We start from the raw sequence: 12,769 nt of genomic DNA, 5'->3' as shown, positions 1-12,769 counted from the left end.
TAATTGTTCGATCTGCACAGTGTGGTTCCTTAACGTTTCATTCTCCGTTCTCGTTCTTTCTTCTCTTAACATCCTCAACTCGTTTTGTAATCCCATCTCTTTGTTTTGGTGTTTCCGTAACTCAGAAGCTTTTTCCCATAATTCCCCTCTCAATTTGCATGCTTCCTCCCTCATTTCATCCATTCTGATATTGGAGACAGTCAGAGCCACAATTCTACTTAGCGGACACGGCGCCACAACTTCCATACAAAGAAAACCCTCGGAAAGGAAAGGGTAGAGAACAGGACCCGTTGGTCTTTAATGTTTCCGCGGAGCTGCGGAGACCGCAGGAGCTCCGCGAGACCGCGCAGGTTACCTGCCACCCTCGTGGTGACTCGCTGGACGACCCTCGATGTCTCGCCGTCAACACGGCAGCTGGTGTGATGGCGACTCGGTTGATCCGGGCCTTGCCGTGCGGCCTGGTGGATCGGGCCTAGCCGACGACGCCTCAGAGGAACGAACGGGCCTTTGCTCTTTTAAGAGTTGATGCTCTTTTACGAGCCCGCCCGTTCCTCAGCGTTTGCTCGGACTGTTCTGTCGCTGGCTGGCGACTTCTCTCCGGCCGTCTCCACCGACCCACAGTTCGGCATGGTACTGCAGGCTTCGCTGCCCTCCGACAACCCCGACTGCCCTCCACTGGACTCGAACCTTGGCGCTCTCCACCCCGACTGCAGACAGACTGCTCGCTTGGCGTTCCAGCGCGCCTTTTTATAGGGTCCGGGGGGGGGGGTGAGTTTGATCTTCCACCTTCAACCTTTCACCCCCCGCTGGCTCCGCCCCTTTTGTCATTTTGATCCGATCTGGCTGTCAAATGCGGAGGTGCGCGGACAATGTAGGACTCATCCTTACCACGTGGACGTTGTGGAAATCATCGGCTCCCCCCCCCCCCAACGAGGGAGTCCCCATGTCTGTCGCGGAGATGCTGTTCGTTGGGATTCACTGTGGCTGACGAAAAGATGGCGGCGCAATGGAGAAGAAGGTGAGGCGATGTTGTTCGTTTGTGGAGATGTTGTTGAGGAGATGGTGAGGAGATGTCATGGTTGGCGCTGTGGTGGGGATGGCGTGATTGTTGAGATGCGGTTGGTCCAAAATAAAGATAGCAAAAGAATAATACTACCTCAAAGATCACAGCCCGGTGACACGAATAATACCCTTTAGACATCGGTGGGGAAATCTAATCTGAACACACACTTATCGACATAACTGATCTCTGGGAAACCTGAATGGTGTTTTGTGAATTTCCACAACCGTAACACTATATATATATATACATATGTTGCTGTTTTCCTGATCTTGTACCGAAATCAGAAACTTTCCACTTTCGAACTTTTTTTTTTCACTTTGCATCAATTTTTATCTTCTGCTGGATTTGAGTCAAATTCATGGGAAACAAGAGTGCCTGAGAGTTGTAGCAGGAGATGAGCACGCTGAGCACAGTCCACAGAACAAGGTGTAGTCGTCACATTTGTGACACATTTTCCACGTCGTTAAACGTTGGAAGTCGAACTATGGACACCGTTTCCTGTTTCTGAGCAGAGGCTATGAAAGTGCTCGGAGCTAGGGTTTCGCAACAACATCATTTTCTTTAAACCATTTCCATTCAAGAACCACTTTGTTTTTCTGGCAGGAAGGTCGCTGTTGATAAACCTAACGCTCGGAAAACTGTTTACGGATCGTAACCATGGAGATTCAGTCACTCAGACTTTTGGTTTTGGTAATGTTTAAGCGTTTCTTCCTAAACATTTCATTCACCAACACATTCTTATGCACAAATGTACTGAGTTTCTTCATTAAAATCTGTATCGGACTATAAAGTGACACTCCTTCGTTTATCATGAGTCTTGTTACATGGTTCGATTCACCTGTTTTGCAGGTGAGCGTGAATCCAAACTTCAAAGTACGGGAGTCTGATTATACCAACAACATCGTGCGCTGTGATATCCGCTACACAGGACGCTATGCGTCTGCTTCTAACTGTCGCATCACAAGGTAAACGAAGAAAGAAAAAAAATAAATAAGGGACTCCTTACTCTTACCTGTCCATCATCATGTCATGTTTATTAATTGATACAGTGGTAGGACACTGGACTGATACCTTGAAGTCATCGATTCAAATGTGACTAAAGACAAAGATATTAACCATTTGGATTCGAAGCTTCTTAAATCTGAGATAGTCTACAGAGATTTAGCGTGAATTGTTATCTAAATGTTAATTTTAAAAATAAAAAGCCAGCTGGCTCACTAATGACCTTCAAGGAAGGGTTAAACAACTCTTCACCCCTCCACACCCATCTGGAATCTCTATTTGCCGTGCCAGAGCATACTCCATGATGATTTATAAAGCTCTTTCGGCTAACTGAGGATGGGTACAAAAACTATTTCTGACAAAGGACAGGCCACCTACACCCCAACACCAAAAATTTTAATGAAAACATTTAACATTGTACCTCAATACAGCCACCACACCCGAATATATATATATATATATATATATATATATATATATATATATATATATATATATATATATATATATATATATATATATATATATATATATATATATATATATATATATATATATATATATATATTCGTTGGAGTTATGGAATCGTTTTAGGATCAATACTTGTATCTTTAAAGATAGATGATCTTTGGATCAATTACTTTTTTTTTGTATACTTAGTCGAGGCTCGTTTTAGAGCCAACACACAGAACATGCAACAAAGGGAGCAGGACACAAGAGAGAGGGAAGCACAACAGTTTGGAATCGGGACATTAGGAGATCGGTAGAATGGACAGGGATGGGGTGGGGTACACAAGATGGACACTACAGACTTTTAGGAAGGAAAACAGGGAATTTGAAGGGGTGGGGTTTGGGGTGAATTAACAGGGGTAGAGAAAATCATGGTTTTGGAGTTCATGTTGAAGTTTGTTCCAGAAGCAGGAAAAAATGAGAATGAAAGAGTGAAGGTGAGCAGTGATTCTTGATTTTGGTAGTTTCACCAGAAGGGGGTTGCTGGCGGATGTTGAGCACCCTGCGGAAATATAGGGGCACAGACAGATATACAGAGCACAGACAGAGCAGAGGGTACAAGGGTGGAGAGGAGTCGGTAGAAGACAAAGACCACCGACCTGTCTGCGGTGAGAGAGAGTGAGAGACCCAAAGACTCAGCCTCACCGTGGGAGATACCAATGATCCGAAATGCCTTGGTTTCCACAGCATGAAGCCGAGAAAGGTGAGAGGCGGGAGCACCAGCCCAGAGAGGAGAGCAGTACTCCATCAGGCTGCAGATAAAAGCTTTGCATGTGGTCAGGAGCTCAGGTGTGCCAAAAAGGACTTTGCACGACGGAGGATTCCCAGTTGGCGACTGGCTTTAGAGGCCAGGTTGGAGATGTGGCTTTCCCAGGAAAGATTGTGGCAGATAGTGAGACCCAGAAGCTTGAGAGACAACTTCTTACCGAGGATTGTTGAGAAAGTAGATGGGGGAGTTTTCCAGATTGTCCTTTCAGAGAGACATAATGAGAGTGTGAGATTTGTCCGGATTGAAAGACATGTTGCACGTGTTGGACCAGCTTGTGATTTTATCCAGATCTGCAGAGCGTTAAGAGGCTGCTGCTTTTCTGTTGGCGTTTCCATGAACTTTGATCTTAAATCTGAGATTGTCTCGCTTCGTCAAGCTGCAACTTGCCCACAATTGGCTTCAATACTTGTATATTTAAGATAAACGGTTTTAGGATCAGTACAGTACAGTACTTGTATCTTTAAGATAAATGGTCCAGATCAATACTTTATATTGTAACCTCGTGCCTTTGCCACAGGTACTGAGGAAGACGAGGGGATGTTACGGTCCTTTTTGCCTTGTGACTGACCATGGCAAGACCATCATCTCTTGAGAGAGCAAGCTTCGGGTGTGGGTGAGAGGCAGGAAGACCAAAGAGAAGAGATCAGTTGGAATAACTCACCCGAGCTGAGTGCTCTCGTAATTAATACCACGTTTGCTTCAACCAAGGCCTCGTTTTCTGATCGATGTCAACACTTGAAACCTTTGCATGTCTCTGACATGCAAACTGTGATGCTGAATCCCTCCCCCCCACGATAGCACTGTATTTATGAACATAGTCTATGATTGACTGAAGCAATGGTGACTTGTGTACGGTGAGCATTGCAGAAGCAGACCAGGCACAGTCAGTCACATGTTGATGAAAAATCCTTTTCGGACCACAGCAAGCAATTGGTTAATATTAAAGTTTCTGTGAATTTAGGGATCAGTAAATATATTTTAATCGTTCATGAATTGTTCAGATTACCGTTTTGAAATCCTGCATGGATGATGTCATTGCTTGGGGGGATCAGAGCTGTATATAATGGAGTATTCTTTGTTTTTGGTTTGCCCACAATGGGCTTTGTCAGATTGCTTGGACGGGGATGCAGCAGAGGTGTTTTGGTCCAAGTGGCCTATTGGAGTTCCTGCGTTTCTTATCTTTATTATAACAATTTGAACAACTTATTATTTTCTGGGTGAGAAACAGACATATAGGTTTTCAATCCCCTGGGCAGAGAGTCACACTTTGATATTTCAATGGGGGTATCCACAAAGTGGAGGTATTATGTTTCATTGAGCGAGGTAGTTATTTAACTTAAAAAAAACAAAAAAACTTTTGGGATGCTCAAAAAGCTAACGTTACCTCGTTCTGAAAAACAATAATCATATAAAACAATCCTGTTGCCCCTTCACCCCCCCCCCCCCCACTCCTGGTGTGTGTGTGTGTGTGTGTGTGTGTGTGTGTGTGTGTGTGTGTGTGTGTGTGTGTGTGTGTGTGTGTGTGTGTGTGTGTGTGTGTGTGTGTAATCTGCTGAATGAGAGCTGGAGGACATGCCACCAACTTGTCATGGTAGTTGTGCTGCATTCATGTAGTGATAGATTAGTGGGCCAAAGGGCTACAACAGTGACGGCGACTGACTTTCTGTTTGCTGACGATGCAGTTAGTCGGCACTACCAGAGAGAGAAAAGAGAGATAGTAGCACATATACTTGATAAGGTGACATCAGAGTGGGGGTTAATGATGAGCATGCAAAAAGCGAAGGTGCTGGTAGATGGCAAAATGGGAGGAGGAGGAGGAGGAGGAGGAGGAGGAGGACTTAGTCACGATACATCATAGGAGAAACCATCAAGGTGGCGACTGACTTCAGATGCCTCAGGACAATAATTGCTTCTCAGGGTGGTATCACAAAGGATGTAAAAGACAGGATTGTCTGGACCTCGAGAATGTTTGGAGCACAACACAGACCTGTAGTCAGGGACAATGATCATTTCCTGAAGACAAAATATTAGTTTACTTTGCTGTTGTATGGGATCGAGACATGGACCAACAAGAGCAATAGCTCCAGGAAGATCGAGGCCTTCCACAACGGATGCCTCCGAGGCACATTAGGTATCAGCCACGCTCAAAAATGGACAGGTAAATTCGTAGTGTACAAGTAGAGAGACAGTTTGTGATGGAGGAGCTACTAGAAGATATTATTGCAGCCAGAACACTTCACTTGCCCAGACTGAAGACAGCCACATCCCAAGGAAACTCCAATTTGGATGGTCGCCACAATTCCACCCGGCACGTGGAACCAAGATGAAAACATCTGAAGAAGTTTAATATTGATGAAGCCAACTGGTTCATGTAGCTCAGGAAAGATATTCTTGGAGAATGAAATGCAATCATGAGTTCGATCCCTGTACTTGGAAGAGAGTGGAGATGGACAAAGTGAACCGCGATGCTGATGCTGCTACGTATTCATGTTGTTGCCAGACAATAACTAACAACTTAACTTGTGCTCTTGTCAATTTCACATGCGATATATGTCAGAGATTCTTCAGAAGAAGCAACATATTACAAGACAGAAATAAGTGTCTGGTAACTTGTCCTCCTCCTTTTCAAGGTGTGTGTGTGTGTGTGTGTGTGTGTGTGTGTGTGTGTGTGTGTGTGTGTGTGTGTGTGTGTGTGTGTGTGTGTGTGTGTGTGTGTGTGTGTGTGTGTGTGTGTGTGTGTGTGTGTGTGTGTGTGTGTGTGTGTGTGTGTGTGTGTGTGTGTGTGTGTGTGCAAATACGAGTCTATAACTTTTGCTGCTGCTGTTCCTATAACTACATGTCGGCCATTTCGATGCAGCACCAAAACTAGTAAGAACGTCTGCGTGATCTCTCATTTTACTGGGATATCAAAAAAAAATCTCAGATAATTTAAAGTACGGTGGAGAAAGTGATTTTAATGAAGAAATTATATTTGCAATTACGACAATGTCGTATAAACTTGTTTTCACCCACAATTCGCTTGTAAAGCTTTATAGCAACAATAATACCACAATGATAACGTGAAGTGAATATAATAAGACCTTTCATCGAAATCATCCACTGCGGTGTACCTTTTTAGACGATGGCATAACTAATTTATGATCCTATAATTATGTGGATGTAATAATTGTGCTTTCAGCTTTGTGAAACATGGTGCTATTATCTCAAAATCAATTAATAATTTATTTATAATGACCGTCAAACTGTATTAACCTTTGCAAGCAACACATATGCTTTAATGACAATTAAGTAACCTTCGTTACCTGCAACAACCTTTATTAATCACTCTAATGCTTGTTGAATTGTGTCGCAATATGTAATGCGTTCCTAAAGTGTTAAAACCTGGGAATAAAAAAGGAATGTTGCATTTTTTTTTCCTCCCTCAATTATTTTTCTTGTCGTGATCCTTTCCTCAATTTCGGTTTCACTTTGTGTTGAGCTTTTTCCATGGGAAAGATCTATTTTATTATTTTATTATATTGGATATCACCTTTACCTGCATTTACCACCAAACTCAATAATGGCTTTGTGGTCTGGAAATGCCTTGAGATGTCAGGACTTTGGTGGAGCTGTTTGGGTCTACTTACTCACTAATCCACAGCTTTCACCTAGGCATGCCAAGACTATTAACTGGTTTATTAAAATACAACAAAACAGTGAGGGCACACCTTTGATTGGACACGAACATCCATTGTTCGACGATTACCCTCAACAAATCTCCATCATGTAGCATTTATGATGTTCACCTATTACATTTGAGAAGAGTGTGCTTGAAATTGTACACACATTTTAACAGTTTGCCTTAATTGAGAATAATTATTTTATAAATGAAATAAAATGACTGATGTGTAATTCAAAGCAGGTTGTGGGCTTGTGCTGCAAAGTCTTGTTTAAAGTCGAAGGCCTTGCCCAACGTGCTCTCTTGTTATGAACAATCAATATACATCTTTGTTGTGCTTAAAATGCCATGTGGCACACGTCCACTTAGGTATCGTTGGTTTTGAAGATTTCTATCTCTTAACAAGTCAAGCCAATCTGATATCACCGATTGATTGGTTGATCCAATCTGACATCAGTGATGGCAAGTAAAGCATTTGCAAAAAGTAACCCCCACATTAAATGTGGAATCAAACGGTATACAGGCCAAGGCAGGAGCCTTCAATTCAAAATAATTTTGCAATTTTGTTTTGCTGACAATACTTTGGATCTTTCTCTCCCTCTCTCGATCTTCCACCCTCCACCAGCAACCCTTTCCACCTTCCCTTCTTCAATAAAATGTGTAACAGCTGCTTTTATGATTTTGCCTCTTGTTATTTCATGGTACATATTTCTTAGGAGTCTTGATCGATTCATGATGATAATTGATAGATAGATGATGTATTTGTCACATTTCACTTCCTGGTTCTGTTTTATATGTTGAACTGAATCTGTAGATGATTGCAATAATCTCCTGTCTGCCTACACCTCCGTGTCTGCCTCTGACTCCATCTGTCTGGCGCTGTTTATTTCCAAGGATTCCTTCTCATGCTGGTGCTAGGAGTTGGAGAAGATAAATAGAGAACAAGGGAGATGAGAGAAAGAGTGTCTTCCATTTTCTCTTCCTCTTTGAGAGTGTAGGCCATACATGGGTGTCTGGGCAGCATTGGTGTTGTCATAGTGAATGGAGACGATTCAGGATTTTGTTGCATCTTCGTCATGAAGATCACCCACGGGGTCAGCATACGGAAAGGACCATTTGTTGAGGGTGGTATGGCAATGTCCCGGAAAAAAACGTGGGTGGCGGCGCCATGTGAGGCGGTGAGTTTGAGCTCCTGTGGATTCTCGCGGGTAAACGACAGGGCGAGACATCGTGAAAGAGCACATTTATCACCAACAACTGACCAATGCACACGTGGAGCCTTTTTCTTTTCATGAAAGTAAATTGCCCACCAACCAGCCTCACTCTCGACTAAAACTCAAATCGCTCAATTGAGAATGCAAAGGCATTATAAAAACGGTCGTGATCACATCACATGACAGGTGGCATCACGCTCATCACACATCAGTAAAGCTGTAAGATGACTTTGAATCACCTTCATAGTAAACTAGTACCTTGAGTGAAAGTTAAAATGGAGTGAAACACTGTTTTACACACACCATTTATTTATTTATTTATTTTTTTTGCAAGATTTATGGCCTTCGCTGATGAATTGGGTTCCAATAAAATCCAGGGATCTTTTGGCATTTTAAAATCACATAAGCAAGGCTATTATTCTTTATTAAAAAGGTAAAACAAGAAAGAATCATAAAATCCACAAAAAATGATGGTTGTAACAATCACAATAGTATTTAAGCCAAGAATGAAAAAAAACAACTCATGCTCTGCACATGATGGCTACCACATTCAGGTTAAACTACAGGTACTGCAAGAAGAGGCAAAAACATTAATAACGAGAACGGCACTCGGTAGGGCACATATCTCCACCAGGCTGAACAGTTTACGTTTTATATCCCACCGATAGGTCAGATTATGGATCTGAATCGAAATCGAATCGGCTTGTTCTCGTCACCGACCAACTCATCCACCAAGTTTTGTTATAACTCGTCCACAACCTTTTGAGATATCGTGCTCACAGACAAACAGAAAAACAGGGGTGAAAACATAACCACTGTCCCCTTTCGGTGGCCGAGGTAATGAGTTGAAGTACGCAAAGTGGACACCAACCTTTCAGCATTTTCATGCAAACATCATCAAGTATCGACATTTTCAGGAAAGAAAAACTAAAGTTCATAGAACACCTTACCCTGGTGTTCCATGAGCCCCGGTCTTGAGAAAAAGACAAGGGCAGGGTCTTTTTAAACTTTCTTTGCGTTTCTGAGCACAATTGATATTTCCTACGAGTCACGATGTTGTCTGAATCTCGATACTCCCCAATGTTGAGAGCACGGGCAGCAAATTTGATTGGTCGAGATGGTGTAAAATGTTGGCCAAGTACTGATAAACTGGGGTCTTTTGGAAATGACAAGGAGGCAATTTGTATTCTTCAGTTTTAAAACATATAATTTAATTGAAATAAAATTGATGCTTTCAAGGTCATATTTTTTTTTTAAAAAACAAAAAAAACTTTTTTTTCCAGAAGTCTACTGCCATTGATGGATTGTCTTTTACACCACCTTATTGACGACGTTACATTAGTGATTCGTGCCTGTTGTTTGTGTCCTTTAAACATTAAGTTTCCCGTTTGGAATGATTTTTCAATTTTTGTTTGACAGACGGACAGGCAGACGAACTAAAGAAAATTACCTTGGTCCTCTGTGTGCATCGCGTGCTCGGGACGAAATTCCTAACAATTTGCCAAATTTGGCGCTAAAGTACTGCCAAACTGCAGGTTCGTGTTCCGATTTCTGTTCCGGTGTGCAAAATGCATAATTCAATTGCAATCATGTCGTTCCTCAATCATAGGACTGATGTCTGCAGACAGACAAACAGAGTGAACCAATTCCTGAACCCCGCTTTAGCGCTCCAGACGCAGGATAAAATGCCCGATTGAACAACAGGCATTATCAATGAAGAATGAGTAGAAAAGAAAACTGATTAACAGAAGGAATGGCCAGATCGGTCAATGCATGATGTACTGCAACATCTCCGTCCATTCAGTCTGCAATACACTTTGTGTTGTCATTATATTACTCTTAACAGCAAGGCACATGTAGGTTATAGGACTGATATAGTAGTCAAAATCGTGTGAGATGGGGTAATGTACAGGAATTTTTTTTTTCATCAAAGAGCTTCCAGAAGATGGTAGGGCATGGATCCTGGAGACGTCCGGCAAGAGAACAGCATTTACCCAACAGCACGTGACTAAATTGGTGGAGCTACGGAATTCTATTGATGGCATGAGCAATATTACGCAATATGTGCTCAAGACGCACAACAAGCATCATCATGTGAAACGTGCATGTTGGCACGATTCACAAGACTTGAGCGGAATGACGTGCACTGCCACCCACCCATTATGCCGAGCTGAGTTCAGAGGACAAACCGTTCTTCAAAAGTTCGGCGCCAGGCACAGTTAAGGTGTGGATCGCTCTGCCGAACGAGGGACGTACAGCATGAGAAGTGTCACACGATAGTGCGAACGCGGTGTCGAGTTGGCAGATGAATTACACCACATCCCTCAACGAATCATCGGAACTCATTCATATCTTGAAATCTGGTCAAAGTATGTGGTCCACTTGATCTTAATGGTGCCTCATAGTGGTAGATATAACTGCTTTTTTTTTTTTTTTTTTTTTTTTTGTATACCTTGGTCGAGGCTCGTATGAGAGCCAACACACAACTCACAGCAAGGAGGCATGAGACAAGAGGGGCGGGAGTGGAAGGGACAAAACAGTTGACAGATAAAAGCTACAAACAGTGCACTGCATGAAGTTTCAGACTCAGAAGGCACAGTGAAAACACTGATGCTATTCATTCATAATTCCTTGAGAACAAAGAATGTCACTAACACACACACACACACACACACACACACACACACACACACACACACACACACACACACACACACACACACACACACGTAATAGAACATTACACTTTTTTTGTATACCTTGTCGCGGCTCATAATGAGAGCTCTCACAACGCACAGCAAGGGGGGGGGGGGGTGGGCATGAGAAAAGATGGGCAGGAGTGGGAAGGACAAAACAGTGGGGAACAGAGACATTAGGAGATCTGTGGAAGGGAGAGGGATGGGGCAGGGAACATGGGGAATAGAAGATGGACATTACAGGGACTTTCAGGAAAGAAAGCAGGGAATTTGAAGGAGGTGGGCATGGGTGGATTAATGGGAGTAGAAAAGATCGAGGATTTGGATGGGGGATGATAAGAGATGGTGGTGAACAGCTGTTTTGAAGGCCTGGAGGGAAGAATGGGATTGAATAGAGTGAGGGACTTTATTCCAAAGGCGGGAAAAAAGAGGAATGAAAGAGTGAAGGTGAGCAGTGATTCGTAATTTTGGTAGTTTTACCAGAAGGGGGATGTGGGCGGACCTTGAGCGCCCTGTGGAAATGTGGTGGGGACAAATCGCAGAGAGAGAGCAGGGGGTGGGGGGGGGCAAGACTGGAGAGGAGATGGTAGAAGACAGAAAGACCACCGACCTGCCTGCGGTGAGAGAGTGAGAGGCCCAAAGACTCAGCATCATCATGGGAGATACCAATGATCCGAAATGCCTTTGTTTCCACAGCGTGAAGCTGAGAAAGGTGGGAGGCAGGAGCACCAGCCCAGAGGGGAGAGCAGTACTCCATCAGGCTATGGACGAAAGCTTTGTAAGTGGTCAGGAGCTCAGGTGGGCCGAGGAAGGACTTTGCACGACGGAGGATTCTCAGTCGGCAACTGGCTTTGGAGGCGAGGTTTGAAATGTGGCTTTCCCAAGAAAGATCATGGCAGATTGTGAGATCCAGAAGCTTGAAAGAAGGGACTTCTTACAGAGGATTGTTGAGAAAGTGAATGGGGGGGAGGGTTTCTAAACGGTCCTTTCGAAGAGACATATAATAGTGAGAGTGTGAGATTTATCCGGAATGAAAGACATGTTCCACGTGTTGGACCAGTTTGTGATTTTACCCAGATCTGCAGTGAGCGAAGAAGTTGCTGCTTGCCCATCTGAGGGATGACTGATGGTACGGCAGAGGGTGGAGTCATCAGGAGAGAGATAAAGAGGATTTTCGGAGAGAGTCGGAGAGATCATTGATGAAAACCAGAAAAAGAACAGGGCCCAGAACGCTACCTTGAGGAACTCCAGTCTCACTGATACCTACTACCTTCATTGCAATGATTTCCTCAATGAAATGTTGACAGAGGTATGCTGCCTTGGTGTGGGACAAAAAAAAACAAACAAACTAACAAAACAAAACAAGTATAGTAATGTTTTGGGCTTGAGCCCATCTTCAAAGCAAGATCAGGGCTACAATACAAACCCGACCTCTTGCTTCGAAGATAGGCTCACACCTGAAACGTCGTTTAGCTATTTATCCAACAATTAACAAACCTCTCTCAACATTTGATCGAGAAAATTCAGTCCTTAATTTTCCATCCATGCAGACAGCTTCTAGTCCCTATAAGGACAAGTTTTCCGTTGTGCATTTACCTTCCTTTGTCAACAGTTTGGTGGAATTCAACATGTGGCGTAAGCAATAGATAGTTGTCATTGCGTATTCTTTTCATTCAATTATGAATTTGGCCTGACGGTTGCATCATCACCGCTGGTTGCATAATTGCTGAGTCCATACTACCGATTCAGTGCCACTGCACGCAAGGGCAGGAATTTTGGAACTTTGGTGAGAGTGCCAATGATAATCTGCCTACTATTCATCGAAAGACACACCGAGATCTGTAACATTTACAAGCT

At 43.2% G+C, this 12,769-nt stretch overlaps 2 protein-coding genes across 14 annotated transcripts in view; one reads left to right on the top strand and one right to left on the bottom strand.

The window, feature by feature from the left end:
- Window positions 1–7,678, top strand: part of LOC147027883 (protein-lysine 6-oxidase-like) — a 64,848-nt gene extending 57,170 nt beyond the window's left edge. The window contains exons 7-8 of the mRNA XM_085877627.1: window positions 1,913–2,028; window positions 3,862–7,678. Of these exons, the coding sequence (XP_085733753.1) occupies window positions 1,913–2,028; window positions 3,862–3,868 (123 nt within the window). The 3' untranslated portion in view covers window positions 3,869–7,678. The remainder of the gene's footprint in view (window positions 1–1,912; window positions 2,029–3,861) is intronic.
- The window catches only part of LOC147027882 (sorting nexin-2-like), a 249,288-nt gene that overhangs the window by 212,197 nt on the left and 24,322 nt on the right, over window positions 1–12,769 (bottom strand). The window lies entirely within an intron of this gene.

This window comes from Eptatretus burgeri, chromosome 4, assembly GCF_056783735.1.
Source record: "Eptatretus burgeri isolate ZD-2024b chromosome 4, Ebu_testis_v1, whole genome shotgun sequence".
Lineage (NCBI taxonomy): Eukaryota > Metazoa > Chordata > Myxini > Myxiniformes > Myxinidae > Eptatretus > Eptatretus burgeri.
Note: the sequence above shows the minus strand (reverse complement) of the source record. Positions and strands in the feature narration are given on the sequence as shown.